General features: G+C 43.6%; 1 protein-coding gene across 2 annotated transcripts in view; it reads left to right on the top strand.

Moving 5' to 3' along the window:
- The window catches only part of ZDHHC20 (zDHHC palmitoyltransferase 20), a 76,030-nt gene that overhangs the window by 20,948 nt on the left and 35,913 nt on the right, over nt 1-19,169 (top strand). For both annotated transcript variants that reach the window (XM_077809335.1, XM_077809342.1), the window contains exon 2: nt 11,449-11,475. In XM_077809335.1, the coding sequence (XP_077665461.1) occupies nt 11,449-11,475 (27 nt within the window). The remainder of the gene's footprint in view (nt 1-11,448; nt 11,476-19,169) is intronic.

Raw genomic sequence — 19,169 nt, 5'->3', positions numbered from 1 at the left:
CCCAGGTCTGCCCCTTCTGCCATTTCCTCCCCCCACCCCCATGGGTGGTGTAGTACGAGAAATTGCTATCTGTAGGAATTTGCTACATCGGATAGCAGTTTTTTTACAGTCCCTTACATATGAGTAACTGCTACAGGTAGCAGATTCCGAAAAGTAGCTGTTTCTTGCACTATACCAGAGCCCCCAGACCCTCCCCCCACCTGGAGGAGCCCCTGGCCATCCGAAGTCCCCGAGCCCCACCCCCAACCCCACCCACCTGGCTGGAGGAGTCCAGGGCCAGCTGCAGCCGCGTCGCATCTCCCCTCTCCAGATCCCAAGCTGCCCAGAGAGAAGCATTTCTCAGACCAGAGGTGGGCAAACTATGGCCCATGGGCCACATCTGGCCTGTGGGACTGTCCTGCCCAGCCCATGAGCTCCCGGCTGGGGAAGCTTGCCCCCGGACCCTCCCCCGCTGTTCCCCTTCACATGCAGCTACGCTGCCATGTGGGCAGCGTGGCTCTGAGCGGCATGGTAAGGGGGCGATGGGTAGCGGGTACCAGGGGGCAGTTGGATGGGGTGGAGGTTCTGGCACGGTCAGGGGTCGGGGAAACGGGGGGTTGGGTAGGATATGGGAGTCCCTGGGGGGGCCTGCTAGGGGTGTGGATAGGTCAGGGTAGTCAGGGAGCGGGCGGGGGGGAGGGTTGGAAAGGGGGGTGGGATCCTGGGGGGTGGTTTAGGGCAGGGGGGTCCCAGGAGGGGGCAGTCAGGGGATGGGGAGCGGGGGTGGGGGCAAGGGCCCAGTTGTTTGGGGGGCACAGCCTTCCCTACCCGGCCCTCCATACGGTTTTGCACCCTGATGTGGCCCTCCGGCCAAAAAGTTTGCTCACCCCTGTCTCATACTCTCCTCCAGAAGAAGCTTTTGATATGTGCCATGCAGGATCCGGGGTAGCTAAGAAGGTGGAATGTGCTACTCAGCTTCCTGGGTTCATCAATAATCTCCCTGGAGTCCATGAGCCCGGGAAGCTGAGTAGCACATATCGCCTCCTCAGACGCCCTGGAACCTGCATGGGGCATAATAAATCAAAAACTTCTCTGCAAAACAGTGCAACCAGGGGTCCGCCGGCTCTGGCAGCACCAGGGGGAGCTGAGCCTCCCCTGGCCTATTATACCCACGCCCATGGTCCAGGAGGTCTGGAAGGTGCAAGCCTAAAGAGTGGCATTGTCAAGGTGCAAAGACAAAAATGGAGAGAGAGAGAGGTGCTTAGGAGAGGTATAAGGAATAGGAAAGAATTAGGAAAATGAGTGGCATTGGGAATCTGAGACAAAACACTTGAGCTTTCTCCCTTGTTAGAAACCAAAGTTGGATTGTGTTTTTGTTTTTTAACTCAGCTAAGCAGAAAGTTAAATATGAAGCCAGCTTAATAGAGCACCTAGTTTCACATTGAAAAATACACTATTTTCAGAGAATTGAGTGCAACATGAACAGGACTCTGACAGTATAATAGATCTGACTAGAATAGAAAATAGGTTCACTTTATACGTTGGTGTGAGTTGCTTTTGGTGCATAAATAGGATTAAGTCATGTTTGAAGAATGAGGGTTTTCTTTTTACTCCTTTGTTTTATTTTGTTCTTTGTGCTTCATGTTGAGAGAAGGTGAAAATTAGACACAAATTTATACCATGCTGTCAACTAAAACACGAGAGACCTTTGGGTTTATCAGGCCTTTGTTGAAACTTCAGGGTTTCTGTAGTGCTCGTAGGCACTTTGAGCTGTTTACAGAACTTCTGCATGAATTATAGTTACAGTTGTAGTCCATATTTTTAGTATTTGCTAGCAATAACTTATTAAAACATTGACTTACTATAGCAAGTTAAGATTTTAATAAATACATTTTCAAGATGCTGGGCTTGCTTAATTTCCCGCCCCTCTCCCCCCTTACCTCTGTAATTGAACAGTAGACCAAGGAATATATTTCGAATTCCTCAGCTCCCAGCAAGGACAGACTGAAAGCAGATTTGCAGTACTTAAACTTGTGAAATATTGACTTTGCTCTTCACTGTAGCTCTCAGGGCACTGACTCTGGTTGATACATCGCAGAAGAACACAATGCGAAGGTTTTGGAAGCATTTTGACTTGTTTTGTAAAAAAAATCAATAGGGCAAAAAAGCAGCACTGTTTGGTACATTTCCCACATGTAGAAAAGATTTTGAAGTGCCTGAAGTGGAAATACATATCATTTCACTGGCGAGCCACTGCAACAAAGCAAATTGGTCAAAGGTAGCATAGGGAAGGATTTTAGTTGGCAGTTCTGAAGCAGAATTTAAAGGCTAGGATGATTGTTTGGCTGGCCAGGTAATCAGTGCATGTTTAAAGTTCCTAGTGGAAACAAAATAGTAAATATTACTATTAATTTGAAATAGGACTTCATGATGTAATATAGATACATCCTGAAAAATGGTTGACTCGCCTCTTGCTTGCTGTGTGACTTTTGTCAAGTCATTAACCTTGGTGCCTCAGGACTATGCTACAATTTATCCATCCATAAAATGAGAATAACTGTGGCATGAGAGTAACCTCTCTTTAGCTAAGATGGTAACCAACTTTACATTTTAAAACCAGATTTTTTTAATCCTTCCCCTAAATTGGCTAGAACCCAACAAATTGTCCTCATATGTGCACTTCTTATGTGCACTTCTCTACCCAAAGGGGTTTTTTTTTAATTTGGTAGTGACCAGACATCATCTTGAAATGAAAACAGTATGAGAAATCAGAAGGATTTCACTTTTAGGACACACTTCAGACTACAAGATTTTGTTACCCTAAAATTGCTCTGCATGGTCTGATGGCTATGCATGTTGGCCTGAGGGAGTTGGCTAGGAAAGGGAGAGATAATTAGCTTCTTTCCAGGGTTATGAGGTTTACTTATTGTTTTCAAAGTGCATCCATCAGGCTCGCCAACAGAAATTCTGGGCCCCAGGGCCAGAAGTGACAAATCTGTCACTTTCGGGACCGGCCCACGGGGCCCCCCAAAGTGCAGGGCCTGGAGTGATCTTGTGCACCTAGACACCCTGCAGCCTGCCCAGGCGACTTGAAAGGGCCCAGGGCTCCCGTAGCTGCCGCGACCACAGGAGCAGCAGAGACTGCTGGGCCCTTTTAAATTGCCTGGGCCCCTGGGCAATTGCCCCCTTTGCGCCCTTCTTACCCCCCGCCCCTCCATCAGTCATCAGGCCTGGCATCCAGATCCTTGGATGAAGTCTCTATACGTGCAAAGTAATATGATGTTACCTAGCTGATTATGTTCAAGAGGGAAAATATATGATTTTTGAAGCATCATTCTAAATATTCTCATAAAATATAATTGAGTTGAATTTGCTTGATATAGTACCTGTATAGGCCACATATTACAGTGCTTTTTGACTGGAACTATGATGTGAACCTTATATCTTTTCTGAGTTGGATGCTTTAGTTTCTTTTCTTTCAGAAGACAAGTGGAATTTTGAATTTATCTTGTCCCAGAGAATGCATGTTTCTCCAGCTCCATGCAAAGGGGTTCACCCAGGATAGAGCAGTAACTAGAGGAAAAATTCAGTCAGAAAATGTCATTTTGAAGTTCACAGAATATCAGGGTTGCAAGGGACCTCTGGAGGCCATCTAGTCCAACCCCCTGCCCAGAGCAGGACCAATTCCAGCTAAATCATCCCAGCCAGGGCTTTGTCAAGCCTGACCTTAAAAACTTCTAAGGAAGGGGATTCCACCACCTCCCTAGGTAACGCATTCCAGTGTTTCACCACCCTCCTAGTGAAAAAGTTTTTCCTAATATCCAACCTAAACCTCCCCCACTGCAACTTGAGACCATTACTCCTCGTTCTGTCATCTGCTACCACTGAGAACAGTCTAGAGTCATCCTCTTTGGAACCCCCTTTCAGGTAGCTGAAAGCAGCTATCAAATCCCCCCTCATTCTTCTCTTCTGCAGACTAAACAATCCCAGTTCCCTCAGCCTCTCCTCATAAGTCATGTGTTCCAGTCCCCTAATCATTTGTTGCCCTCTGCTGGATGCTTTCCCATTTTTCCAAATCCTTCTTGAGCATGGGGCCCAAAACTGGACACAGTACTCCAGATGAGGCCTCACCAATGTCGACTAGAGGGGAATGATCACGTCCCTTGATCTGCTGGCAATGCCCCTACTTATAGAGCCCAAAATGCTGTTAGCCTTCTTGGCAACAAGGGCACGCTGTTGACTCATATCCAGCTTCTCGTCCACTGTAACCCCTAGGTCCTTTTCTGCAGGACTGCTGCCTAGCCAGTCAGTCCCTAGCCTGTAGCAGTGCATGGGATTCTTCCATTCTAAGTGCAGGACTCTGCACTTGTCCTTGTTGAACCTCATGATTTCTTTTGGCCCAATCCTCTAATTTGTCTAGGTCCCTCTGTATCCTATCCCTACCCTCCAGCGTATCTACCGCTCCTCCCAGTTTAGGAACTGTCCATTGTTTAGGAACTCAATCTTGCAAGAAAAAACACTTTTAATGTTTACCTTCCACTGTCTAAAGTTCACCTTTTTATGTTGGGGGGGAAAAAAAGTGAAATTATTAAGTAAGCAATTTAATATGAACAAGAAAAGAGAAATATAATACAGTAAATTAGAACTATTTTGTTTTAATAAACTACAAATATCGCCAGCATTTCAAAAAAAAAACAACAAAAAAAAGAAAATAACTTGAAGTTAGGGCTATCAAGCCATTTAAAAAATTGCAATTAATTGCACTGTTAAATAGAATACCATTTATTTAAATATTTTGGATGTTTTCTACATTTTCAAATATATTCAATTACAACACAGAATACAAAGTGTACAGTGCTCACTTTATTTTTGATTACAAATATTTGTGCTGTAAAAAAGTGTTTTTCAATTCACCTAATCAAGTACTGTAGTACAGTCTCTTTATCATGAAAGTTGAACCTACAAATGTAGAATTATGTAGAGAAAATAACTGCATTCAAAAATAGAATATAAAACTTTAGAGCCTGCAAGTCCACTCAGTCCTACTTCTTGTTCAGCCAGTCGCTCAGACAAACAAGTTTGTTTACATTTGCAGGAGATAATGCTGCCCGCTGCTTCTTTACAATGTCACCTGAAAGTGAGAACAGGTGTTTGCATGGCACTGTTGTAGCTGGCGTTGCAAGATATTTACATACCAGATGCGACACAGATTCATATGTCCCTTCATGCTTCAACCACCATTCCAGGGGACATGCGCGCATGCTGATGATGGGTTCTGCTCGATAACAATCCAGAGCAGTGTGGACTGACGCATGTTCATTTCCATCATCTGAGTCAAATTCCACAGCAGAAGGTTGAGTTCCTTTTTTGGTGGTTTGGGTTCTGTATTTTCCTCATCAGAGTAAAAAGAAAAGGAGTACTTGTGGCACCTTAGAGACTAACCAATTTATTTGAGCATGAGCTTTCGTGAGCTATAGCTCACTTCATCAGATGCATACTGTGGAAACTGCAGCAGACTTTATATATACACAGAGAATATGAAACAATACCTCCTCCCACCCCACTGTCCTGCTGGTAATAGCTTATCTAAAGTAATCGTCAGGTTAGGCCATTTCCAGCACAAATCCAGGTTTTCTCACCCTCCACCCCCCCACACAAATTCACTCTCCTGCTGGTGATAGCCCATCCAAAGTGACAACTCTTTACACAATGTGCATGATAATGAAGTTAGGCCATTTCCTGCACAAATCCAGGTTCTCTCACTCCCTCACCCCCCTCCAAAAACCCACCCCCATACATACACAGACTCACTCTCCTGCTGGTAATAGCTCGTCCAAACTGACCACTCTCCAAGTTTAAATCCAAGTTAAACCAGAACATCTGGGGGGGGGTGGGGTAGGAAAAAACAAGAGGAAATAGGCTACCTTGCATAATGACTTAGCCACTCCCAGTCTCTATTTAAGCCTAAATTAATAGTATCCAATTTGCAAATGAATTCCAATTCAGCAGTTTCTCGCTGGAGTCTGGATTTGAAGTTTTTTTGTTTTAAGATAGCGACCTTCATGTCTGTGATTGCGTGACCAGAGAGATTGAAGTGTTCTCCGACTGGTTTATGAATGTTATAATTCTTGACATCTGATTTGTGTCCATTTATTCTTTTACGTAGAGACTGTCCAGTTTGACCAATGTACATGGCAGAGGGGCATTGCTGGCACATGATGGCATAAATCACATTGGTGGATGTGCAGGTGAACGAGCCTCTGATAGTGTGGCTGATGTTATTAGGCCCTGTGATGGTGTCCCCTGAATAGATATGTGGGCACAATTGGCAACGGGCTTTGTTGCAAGGATAAGTTCCTGGGTTAGTGGTTCTGTTGTGTGGTATGTGGTTGTTGGTGAGTATTTGCTTCAGGTTGCGGGGCTGTCTGTAGGCAAGGACTGGCCTGTCTCCCAAGATTTGTGAGAGTGTTGGGTCATCCTTTAGGATAGGTTGTAGATCCTTAATAATGCGTTGGAGGGGTTTTAGTTGGGGGCTGAAGGTGACGGCTAGTGGCGTTCTGTTATTTTCTTTGTTAGGCCTGTCCTGTAGTAGGTAACTTCTGGGAACTCTTCTGGCTCTATCAATCTGTTTCTTTACTTCCGCAGGTGGGTACTGTAGTTGTAAGAAAGCTTGACAGAGATCTTGTAGGTGTTTGTCTCTGTCTGAGGGGTTGGAGCAAATGCGGTTGTATCGCAGAGCTTGGCTGTAGACGATGGATCGTGTGGTGTGGTCAGGGTGAAAGCTGGAGGCATGTAGGTAGGAATAGCGGTCAGTAGGTTTCCGGTATAGGGTGGTGTTTATGTGACCATTGTTTATTAGCACTGTAGTGTCCAGGAAGTGGATCTCTTGTGTGGACTGGACCAGGCTGAGGTTGATGGTGGGATGGAAATTGTTGAAATCATGGTGGAATTCCTCAAGGGCTTCTTTTCCATGGGTCCAGATGATGAAGATGTCATCAATATAGCGCAAGTAGAGTAGGGGCTTTAGGGGACGAGAGCTGAGGAAGCGTTGTTCTAAATCAGCCATAAAGATGTTGGCATACTGTGGGGCCATGTGGGTACCCATAGCAGTGCCGCTGATCTGAAGGTATACATTGGTCCAGTCCACACAAGAGATCCACTTCCTGGACACTACAGTGCTAATAAACAATGGTCACATAAATCAGATGTCAAGAATTATAACATTCATAAACCAGTCGGAGAACACTTCAATCTCTCTGGTCACGCAATCACAGACATGAAGGTCGCTATCTTAAAACAAAAAAACTTCAAATCCAGACTCCAGCGAGAAACTGCTGAATTGGAATTCATTTGCAAATTGGATACTATTAATTTAGGCTTAAATAGAGACTGGGAGTGGCTAAGTCATTATGCAAGGTAGCCTATTTCCTCTTGTTTTTTCCTACCCCACCCCCCCCCAGATGTTCTGGTTTAACTTGGATTTAAACTTGGAGAGTGGTCAGTTTGGACGAGCTATTACCAGCAGGAGAGTGAGTCTGTGTATGTATGGGGGTGGGTTTTTGGAGGGGGGTGAGGGAGTGAGAGAACCTGGATTTGTGCAGGAAATGGCCTAACTTCATTATCATGCACATTGTGTAAAGAGTTGTCACTTTGGATGGGCTATCACCAGCAGGAGAGTGAATTTGTGTGGGGGGGTGGAGGGTGAGAAAACCTGGATTTGTGCTGGAAATGGCCTAACCTGACGATTACTTTAGATAAGCTATTACCAGCAGGACAGTGGGGTGGGAGGAGGTATTGTTTCATATTCTCTGTGTATATATAAAGTCTGCTGCAGTTTCCACAGTATGCATCTGATGAAGTGAGCTATAGCTCACGAAAGCTCATGCTCAAATAAATTGGTTAGTCTCTAAGGTGCCACAAGTACTCCTTTTCTTTTTGCGAATACAGACTAACACGGCTGTTACTCTGAAACCTCATCAGAGTGTTGCTCTTTTAAGACTTCTGAAAGCATGCTCCACGCTTCGTCCTTCTCAGATTTTGGAAGGCACTTCAGATTCTTAAACCTTGGGTCGAGTGCTGTAGCTATCTGTCGAAATCTCATATTGGTACCTTCTTTACATTTTGTCAAATGTGCAGTGCAAGTGTTCTTAAAACGAACAACGTGCTGGGTCATCATCTGAGACTGCTATAATATGAAATATATGGCGGAATGTGAGTAAAACAGAGTAGGGGACATACAAATCTCCACCAAGGATCTCCATCAGTCACAAATGTAATGAATGCATTTTTTTTTTTTAACAAAAAAAAAAACAAAACCAAGCGTCATCAGCATGGAAGCATGTCCTCTGGAATGGGGCCGAAGCATGAAAGGGCATCAGAATGTGTAGGATATCTGGCATGTAAATACCTTGCAATGTCAGCTACAAAAGTGCCATGCAAATGCCTGCTCCCACTTTCTGGTGACATTGTAAATAAGAAGAGGGCAGCATTATCTCCTGTAAATGTAAACAAACTTATTTGTCTTAGTGATTGGCTGAACAAGAAGTAGGATTGAGTGGACTTGTAGGCTCTGAAGTTTTTATTTTTTATTTGTTACATAACTGCACTCAAAAACAAAATCTACATTTGTAAACTGCACTTTCACAATAAAGAGATTGCACTACAATACTTGTATGAAGTGAATTTAAAAAATGCAATTTATTTTGTTTTAATTTTTACAGTGTAAATATTTGTAATCAAACATACACTTTGATTTCAATTACAACACAGAATACAATATATATGAAAATGTAGAAAAACATCCAAAATATTTAATAAATTTCAATTGGTAGTCTATCGTTTAACAGTGCGATTAGAACTGCGATTAATCGCGACTAATTTTTTTAATTGCAATTTATTTATTTATTTTTAGTTAATCATGTGAGTTAGGGCTGTCGATTAATCGCAGTTACTTGAAACCTCTAAGCGCTGGTCTACACTTTTATCTTATGTCGGTATAACCACAAGCAATGTAGCTATACAGACTGAACTCCCGGTGTAGATAGTGCTTCTCCCATAACATTGCCACTCCTCTCAGGGAGGTAGAGTACTCATTCCGGTGGGAGAAACTCTCCTGTCGGCATACATAGCGCTGCACCACTGTAAGTGTAGACAAATTTTAACTCACAAGAGGTTAATACAGACTCTATTGTCCTATAGCATGTGAGCCTGTTCTTAGCAGTTGTAACTTGTCTTTGTACATATTGACTTGCTTTGGGACTATTTTACTATGTTATTGGTTCATGTTCTCTGGGGGGAAAAGTATCCTCAAAAAAAAAAAAAAGCACTTAACAGAAACTCTAGTTTTGATCATACCCAATTGTTCTTCCTAATTCAGTTTAAAACCAAACTTGCTGTATTTTGGATGGTAGATAAAGATCCTTCCCTTAGAGAGAAGGAATTAAAAAGTTGCAAATAAAACTGCATAGGGGAATGGAGATGGTGCTGAGCAGGTGGTTCTTTCCTTTAATTCACCAGCATAAGCGGAAAGGGAGAATCTGAGCCTTGTGAGAGAAACCAGAGCAGTTTATTTTATAGTTTTGCTTTTTCCTTCTTTGGTTAGGTCTTATTACTACTAAGAATTACTAACTATTTGGAGGCATCTAGACAATCAGAAAAGAGGGTGATGCCAGTCCTAAGGACAATGGAAGGACAGACAGACAAGTAGACAGAGATTAGGAGGAGTGGGGGAAACATACATTTTACTTACTGTCAAGGTGCGGCAACTCACCCCTGCGGAGCCTCCTGCTGGTCGTCCAGGAAATTAGCATTCCAGCCTCTGGAGCACCCTCTGCAGGCCTGTGTCCCGCTGGCCCCCGTGTCCCTCCTGGACCCTGGTGCCCCTTTTACCCAGGGGGCTGCCCCCTGGCAGTATCCCCACAGTCTCTGGGTCTCCCCTCCCCAGGGAACCCCCACCCACTATCCCCACCTTGCCTCAGTCTTTGGCCACTGCCAGTGACCATTGAGCACCTGCACACTGGGGCGGACTGCAGTGTATAAGCCAATCATCACAGGCAAAGGGGTTTGGACCTGCTGCCTCTGCCTACCTTTGGGCTGCCCCCTGTAACCGCAGTACCTATCTTAGGCCATTGGCCAGGCCTGGGCTTTTTCAGTCTGGAACCTCCCAGCTCCTCTGGCCTTCCCCAAACCTGCTTCACCTCAGGTACTCTGGCATGCTCTCCAGCAGCCAGGCCCATCTCTCTCTCTCTAAAGGCGGAGAGAGACTCTCTGCTCCTGGCCTACTGCCCTTTTATAAGGGCCAGCTGAGCCTACTTCCCCCAGTCAGCCTGGGAACTGTTTGCTCCCAGCCACAGCCCTCTCCCTGGGCTGAAGTGGGTCTTTAAGGGGGATTTAAAGTGGAGAGGGTGAAGGCCTTGCAAACAAGCACAGGAATGCCCTGCCTGTGCAAGGGGAAAACGCATGGCTGTGTCTGTGCAAAGCTGACAGACTGTGGAAATTAGGAAAGTTGGCAGAACAGGGAGGGAGGAGACAATGCAAAATGAGACCTGCTCAGGTAGGTAGGGAGGGGCAGAGTTATGCAGAGCTTTGGAGAAGGTGATGACAAACTTGAATTTGATGCAGTAGCAGGTGGAGAGCCAAGGAAGGGATTCAGAGAGGGGGGTGATGTGATCAAAATCACAAGCAAGGAAAATTTCCAGTGCAGTATTTTATCTGAACTGTGAAGGGTTGGTTTAGGGAAGCCAGAGAAGAAGATACTGCATTAGTTAAGGCAAGATATAATGAGGGCCTGAACAAGAGATTTAGCTGTAGGGTTAGAAATAAATGGACAGATCTTAGAGATATTGAGGAGGAAGAAGTTATAAGACTTTAGATATGAGCAGAATGTGTCAGGCAGGGGAGAGGAAATCAAAAATAGCCTGTAAATTACATGCCTGCGTGATGGGGAGGATGATGGTGGGGTAGAAAGTGATAGAGAAGTGTGGAGCTCTTAGAAAGTAGATTGGGTGTGGCTAATACAAAAAATTGTACAGGGATTTCTGTAAAGGGCTCTGCAATTATTTAAACTTTCCGCTGTGTCTGCCAATTGAAGGGTTTTAGTCATTTTAAGATTTTCTGTAATCCCTGTAGGCAGTAAATAAGCTGTTTGGGTGTGTGTACAACCTAAGAAAGTTCAGGAAGTATAGTAGGTGTTCATGGCAACATGTTTAATTGTTAAATTGAGATCTAATTAAACATATGGATTAATGCTTGTGAAGAGCAACATGCTCATTTGGCTAGAGCAGGGAGCTGGGGCTCCTGGCTGTTCGTAGCCCTGTCACTGACTTTTGAGATTGTGGGAACCTAGAGGAGAAGTTTAATGAGTGTTTACCTCACAGGGTTATGGAGTCTCCATTAACATTTGTAAGATGCTTTGATCTTTAAAACACAATATAGATATATTTAACCTTTTCTTTCTTTCTTTTTTCCTAGTTACGATTACCTCAACAGGAGAAAAAGGTAGGAAACATGTATTACTCATCCTAAATAAATAAATTGAAAGTTTTATAAATAGGAAAGTTGCCTACTTCTTGTCTCCGTAATATAAATGTACAGTGTGTTTCTGATGTATAATTTACACTTCCTTACCAATGCAATTTTGTATGATTTTATGTAACTCTCTAGATAGAGCGAGCAGATGGGTACATAGAGGGAAAACACAGGGAGGCTGGATCTATCAAGCTTTTAGTGCCACAAGCTTGGGATGATCATATTTCCTGTGAGCAATGGACCCATGACTTAGTTACGCAGATCTTTCAAAACAAGTGATTGGGGGCAGAGGGGGAAATCAGACCCACATCATGTTTTCTCTATACCACTTAATGTGTGCTATGCAAATCTCTTTCATCTCTCTGGTTTTCCCCCTTGTTTTTCAAGTGCATTAATTGTTGTGGTAACCATACTATTGATACCTGCTATGGCTACGTCCATTGCAGAATAAAATCAGTCATGTGGTTATTGAAATTCTGGAGTTATCATAGTGATGGTTCTGACCACATTTGTTGTGTGTATGTATTGTATTACACTATGTTGAAAGAACATGATTAAGGTTGCAAAGTTAGGAAATGCCAGAATTAAACTTGCCCTTGCAGCCTTAATTCAGCCCACTTATGTGCATACGTTACAATACAGTCTTTAATTACATGATTACATTCTATTTTTTCTACAAGACCCCTGTCTTATTCACTTCACAGGATGGAGCTACTCTGGGGCTCAATCAGGGTTGGGTAGGCAAGCAGACTTGTTTGTAGGACTCCTGCCTTGTTTGTTGCAGAAATTAAAAAGTGGGTAGTGAATGAGGTAGGGGAGTATGGTCTTATGGTTAAAGCAGCTGAGTGCTGCCTTGAGTAATTAGATTTTATCCCTGCTGCTGCCACAGAGTTCTTATGAGATGTTGGGCAAGACACTTCAACCGGACTTTTCACAGGTGGTCACTAATCATGTGATCCTCATTTTCTGGAACCTAACTTGAGACCCTGCAATCTGATATGAAGAGGAGCTGAGCGCGCTCAGCTGCTACTGAGGTCAATAGGAGCTATGCTTTGAACATCTAAAATGCTGTATAATGCCAAGCACTGTGAAAAACCAGGTCCTAGGCATTTCAATTGGACATACAAAATTAATGAATCCTTTTTACCTCTAATCCTTTTGTGCCTTGGTTCACCATCTGTAAAATGGGGATAATAATACCCCTTCACCTCAGGGGGGCATTGTGCAAATACCTTTGTGAAGCACTCTGATACTGTAGTGATTAGCATCATAGAAAAGCCCAGGAGGGAATTAATAATTCTGAAGAATGAAGAGCTGAATATAATCTAGTGTAGTTTGTACCTATAGGCCCAAGAAATGTAGACATTTGAGACCTGATCCTCAAATCACTGAGCAGCTCCTCCTTTTCCTAGAGTTGAGCTTTTTTTTTTTTTTTGGACAACCTGTAAAAATATGAAGAAGAAGAAGAAGGCAGTAGAGGAGAAACCTTGCTCGCTTTTAATCTTCCTACTTTTTTTTGAAGAAACAACAAAACAAGTCTGACTTGCAGGAAAACATTCACATTTAGGTCTTGATATGAAATAGGAAATCTCCTTTACTTGAACTTTATAGCTCTTGTAGTCAGGTTTTTTTTAGTTATTTGTTGCATCAGTAGAAAAATGAGCCCTGTAGCAGCCAAGGTGGCATCAATATATTCCTGTGATTTTAAGCCAAGAGCACATATCCTTGCAGATAAATTTCTGCCTCACATTTCAAGTGTATTATGTTTAAATCTTGTTACAGCAGTGCTTAATTATAATTTTCTGTTTAATTTTACAATAGGTAAATAGATCAGTCATGTAGTTCTATCTCTTTCTCCCTTAATTTGACTTATTTTTAAACATGTGAATTGTTTTGAATCTTATATACAACCACAAAAAAACCAGTAGACCCTAAGCCTATACACATGCAAGCCTCTAACGATAACCTCACGAGGAAATCTAGAGTCATAGAATCATAGAGTATCAGGGTTGGAAGGGACCTCAGGAGGTCATCTAGTCCAACCCCCTGCTCAAAAGCAGGACCCATACCCAATTAAATCATCCCAGCCAGGGCTTTGTCAAGCCTGACCTTAAAAACTTCTAAGGAAGGAGATTCCACCACCTCCCTAGGCAACGCATTCCAGTGTTTCACCATCCTCCTAGTGAAAAAGTTTTTCCTAATATCCAACCTAAACCTCCCCCACTGCAACTTAAGACCATTACTCCTTGTCCTGTCCTCTTCCACCACTGAGAATAGTCTAGAACCATCCTCTCTGGAACTACCTCTCAGGTAGTTGAAAGCAGCTATCAAATCCCCCCTCATTCTTCTCTTCTGCAGACTAAACAATCCCAGTTCCCTCAGCCTCTCCTCATAAGTCGTGTGTTCCAGACCCCTAATCATTTTTGTTGCCCTTCACTGGACTCTCTCCAATTTATCCACATCCTTCTTGTAGTGTGGGGCCCAAAACTGGACACAGTACTCCAGATGAGGCCTCACCAATGTCGAATAGAGGGGGATGATCACGTCCCTTGATCTGCTCGCTATGCCCCTACTTATACATCCCAAAATGCCATTGGCCTTCTTGGCAACAAGGGCATACTGCTGGCTCATATCCAGCTTCTTGTCCACTGTCACCCCTAGGTCCTTTTCCACAGAACTGCTGCCTAGCCATTCGGTCCCTAGTCTGTAGCTGTGCATTGGGTTCTTCCGTCCTAAGTGCAGGACCCTGCACTTATCCTTATTGAACCTCATCAGATTTCTTTTGGCCCAATCCTCCAATTTGTCTACGTCCCTCTGTATCCTATCCCTGCCCTCCAGCATATCTACCACTCCTCCCAGTTTAGTATCATCCGCAAATTTGCTGAGAGTGCAATCCACACCATCCTCCAGATCATTTATGAAGATATTGAACAAAACTGGCCCCAGGACCGACCCCTGGGGCACTCCACTTGACACCGGCTGCCAACTAGACATGGAGCCATTGATCACTACCCGTTGAGCCCGACAATCTAGCCAACTTTCTACCCACCTTATAGTGCATTCATCTAGCCCATACTTCCTTAACTTGCTGACAAGAATACTGTGGGAGACCGTGTCAAAAGCTTTGCTAAAGTCAAGATACAATACATCCACTGCTTTCCCTTCATCCACAGAACCAATAATCTCCTCATAGAAGGCGATTAGATTAGTCAGGCATGACCTTCCCTTGGTGAATCCATGCTGACTGTTCCTGATCACTTTCCAGAGTGGTGTGGTGTTGTGCATATCTAATCCAGTTTCCCAGAGTTGCTTTCTCTATCTGAAGATTATCAAAAGAGTTTAAAAAAATGTTTTTTATCAGTCAGATACAAATGGTGCCTCTCTTCTCCCACATGTTTTGATTCTGTAAGACAGGTTGTTAGAAAACATACTAAATGTAAGTGGTAAGCGCATTTTTGTTTTGTTTGGAGCAGTGGGAATTCTGTAGGGTTTTCTGTAGGGTTCATTCTGTCAGTCTTGAACCTCTCATCAGTGTAACCCTTCCTTCAGCTGAAGAAGATTTCATATGGATCCCTCAAAAGCCCAGCACTACTGGGTGATGCAAGACCTTCTCTTCTTCTAAGCACTCAACTACTCCTTGTGCAGTATTGCCACACCTGTTTGTTTAATGAACAAAGTCTAAGCAGGGGCCCTGAATACATTCCCCTTCCACTTGTCAGCTCACTGTCACTAGACCACTTAGTCTGCCAATTTACATTTGTTTAGTGAAGACAGCAGAAGTAACTCTGCCAATCCCTTTAGCTGACTGCAGTTAAAATGCTGTTAAATTTACAGATTTCTTACACTTCAAACAAAGTTAGACTTCATGGTTATGATCTCAGATTATGTTGGAACTGTGAAATGACTTTCCCTGCTAGTTGGTACTGGGATTATTTTATTTTTTTCCTTTCCCTTTCCCTTTCCTTCCCTTCATCTGGTTTGTACTTATAAGAAAATAAACAGATCTTAATAGGAAACCAGCTAATGCATATTTATACTTGGAGCCAGCACTAGGATCTTTGAAGGGTTGCCCTCAATGGGTCCTGCTGCTACTGCCTTTGCAGGTTGGGTGGAGTCTAGAGGAGAAGCTTCTGAATCTGGTGTCTTCCACCACCCCTGCGCCCCATCTTTACCCCTTGGCAGAATCACTCTCCCAACAGCAGCAGTAATGACAGCAAGTGAGGCAGGATAGAGAGGCAGGGGCCTGTTCAGCATTGGGCCAACCTCCAAAGGACAGGACCCTGATCCCAGGGATTTCCTCCTGCGTGTCATACAGTAACAGCTGGACCGGTCTGGGCAGGGCACTCTAAAGGCTCCTGTTCCCCTTGAAGAGTATAGCTGCGGAGGGCTGACCTTCAGCTTCCAGTGCTGTATGACTTAGAAGTCATAGAATTGTAGGGCTGGAAAGGACCTCAAGAGGTCATCTAGTTCAGCCCCGTGCACTGAGAAAGGATTAAGTATACCTAGATCATCCTTGACAGCTGTTTGTCTAGCCTGTTCTTAAAAACCTCCCAGTGATGGGGATTCCACAACCTCCCTAGATAACCTGTACCAGTGCTTACCTATCCTTTTAGTTAAAAGAGTTTTCCTAATATGTAACCTAAATCTCCCTTGCTGCAGATTAAGGCCATTACTTCTTGTCATACCTTCAGTGGACATGGAGAACAATTGACCACCGTCCTCTTTATAATAGCCCTTTACATATTTGAAGACTCGTATCAGGTCCCGTTTCCTCTCCTCTACCCCCCCCCCCCGAGTCTTCTCTAGAATAAACAAGTCCAATTCTTTCAACCTTTCCCATAAATCAGGTTTTGTAAACCTTTTATCATTTTTTGTTGCTCTCCTCTGGAGACTCTGCAGTTTGTCTGTATTTTTCTTAAAGTGTGGTGCCAAAAACTGGACACACTACTCCAGCTGAGACCTCACCGGTGCCGGATAGAGTGGAACAGTTACCTCCCACGTCTTACACAAGACACACCTGTTAATACAGCCCAGAATGATGTTTGCCTTTTTATATAACAGCACTGCACTGCTGACTCATATTCAGTTTGTGAGTCATTATACCCTCCCACCCCGATCCTTCATTGCTGCCTAGCCAGTTATTCCCCATTTTGTATTTGTGCATTTGATTTTTCCTTTTTAGGTGTACTACTTTGCACTTGTCTTAATTGAATTTCATCTGGTTGATTTTAAGATGTTCTCCGATTTATAAAGACCATTTTGAATTCTAATCCTGTCCTCCAAAATGCGTATCACCCCTCCCAGCTTGGTGTCATCTGCAGAGTTCTCTATCTTCCTGATTTCATCACTTTTGCAAGAAGTCTAGACAGTTTTCTCTTTCTGCTAAGTATTGCTAGCACGGCCACAAATTTCTGCCCTTATTGCCACTAACTACCATCTGTTGTTGCTTATTTGCATTGCAGTAGCACTTAGCCCCAGTAAGGGCTTAGGGCGTGTGTGTGTACGCGCATACACTAGAGAGGCCTCCCCCCCCCCAAAAAGAACTTGCATTTTAAGTGTAATCTTCTATGTTTTAATTAACTCCTACTGCTAAGACAGTTTAGTTGTGTCCTGCCCTCGTGCATCTGTCACTTCCTCTTTCTGGTTCCAACTATTCCACTCTTCTCACCCCCTTGCACTGATTTACCCAGCCAACTCCATTGTAATCTTAAATTTACTTTTGTCCTCCTTCCCCAACCCACCTTCCTGTTTTTATCATGCCTCCTATTATGTCTAAACTTAGACTTCAAGCTTTTCAGAGAAGTCCCCATCTTATTTGTTCTGTATAGTGCTAGTACCCTGGGACATTTCATAAAGAAAGAAGTGTTCACGTAACATGGTGGCAGTTTTTAGGACTCTGCATACGAATATAAAGTTATTTTTGCTGACTGCTTTGTCACTTGAGTCCCACTAGCTCTATTCCATGAGTGTTAAAATCATTCTAATCTCTTTCTAAGGCCGTCTCTATGCTACGCAGCTTTTAGCGACACGGCTGCGCTGCTGCGGCTGGGCTGTTAAAAGGCGCGCAGTGTAGCTGCTGTTTGTCGGCAGCAGAGCGCTCCTGCCGTCAAATCACTGTTCGCATCGGCGCTTTTCCTCGACAAAACTTCTGTCTTTCGGGGTGTGTGTGGTTTTTTTGATTTGTTTTTTTAAACACTTCTGAATGACAAAAGTTTTGTTGTTCATTTGCCTAAGGCAAGGAAGATGGGGCAGAAGGGCCCGGTGAGGAAAAACCCTAGGAACAGCCACGGGCATGAGAAAGCTTAGGTTAAAGTTCATGTTGCGCGCAACAACATACCCTCTCTCCCCCTTTGGGAGTTAAGTGTGGATCACATCCAGTGTGTGTGTGCATTGTTTGGAGCAGGTGGAAGTGCCACAAGCTTACTGTCTACTTCATGCCATCCTTCAAACATTAAATATAGCTTCTTTAAATGTTTTTTTCCCTATATCAGGATAGCAAAGTAGGTCAAGCTTCCCCCTTCTTGGAAGAGAAGATAACACAAATGTTTGATGTTATTTCCTCATTTTAAGAGGGTTGTTGCCTGATACCACGCAGCTGTTTAATCTCAACAGTAGGTGAGAGCAACTGTTCATAGTGGCTAGTTTTAAGAATCTTACATAGTAAGGTATGAATATAGTGAACGGGGGTAACAATTTTGGGATTTAGGTGGCATTGACATGCCTGCTAATTAGTGTTCCATTATCTTCCAACACTGTTTAGATTGGAAATGTGCCTCTTGGGAAACTGAATAGGATTTAGTCTGGTGAAGACCAATGGAGCCAAATAACTATCTCCTTCCTCATGGCTGCAGTTTGCTGCTGTTCGCATTACTTCAGCCTAATTTCATCTGATGGGGAAGGGAATTCAATGGGAGACTGACAAGCTGGACGACTCCTTGGTTTCTCTGTTTCTTAGCTTAATTTGGGTTAAAGAAGTTCTTGTATCTTCTTAGAAAGGAGTGTACTTGCTGCTCAAAATCAGTTAGAAGATATCTTGCCTTGATGCTGCTTGAGTCACAGCCGTTTGATGATTCAGTACTTTGATTTCTTTGATTAGGTAGATATGCTGGAACAACTTTGGCTACAGTCTTTGAGTTAGCTTAGTTGCTTTGCTCATATAGGTCCTTAAGGTTGGTCTTTCTCCCTGTTTGTAAAAGCCTTTGTGGAGTCTGTCTGCATCATACCAACAGTCAGTGGTTCCTGTTTACTTCTGGTATGAGGTGTAGGTCATGTGCTACACTGGAGAAGCATTGTGGTCCCCAGGTCCACATGTCAGGTATGTTGCTCGCGTGATTTCTAATGGCTTCTTCAATTCCCGGGGACAGTTTTTGTCAGGAAGGAAGTTCTAGTCGATTTTTCTTTCATTATCCAGTAAGGGTGTCTGACCCGATCAGTTTGCATTGTGTAAGCTCTACATTCATCTTTAGATATTCTTACATGCTCAGTGACATTTCCTCTATAGATCTCCATTCTTAAAACATATGACATGCAGACATAGGAACCATTAAGGTTGGCCTAGCAAGAAGCTACATGTATCAGTGCATTCTCCTGATGGTATAAACATGTCAGCAATTTAAAGGGACACCCCTCTTATCCTGTTCCCTTGTATACTCAGCTCTCACCTT

The sequence above is a fragment of the Eretmochelys imbricata genome, chromosome 1 (assembly GCF_965152235.1).
Source record: "Eretmochelys imbricata isolate rEreImb1 chromosome 1, rEreImb1.hap1, whole genome shotgun sequence".
Taxonomy (NCBI): Eukaryota; Metazoa; Chordata; order Testudines; family Cheloniidae; genus Eretmochelys; species Eretmochelys imbricata.
This window is presented reverse-complemented; position numbering and strand designations above follow the sequence as displayed.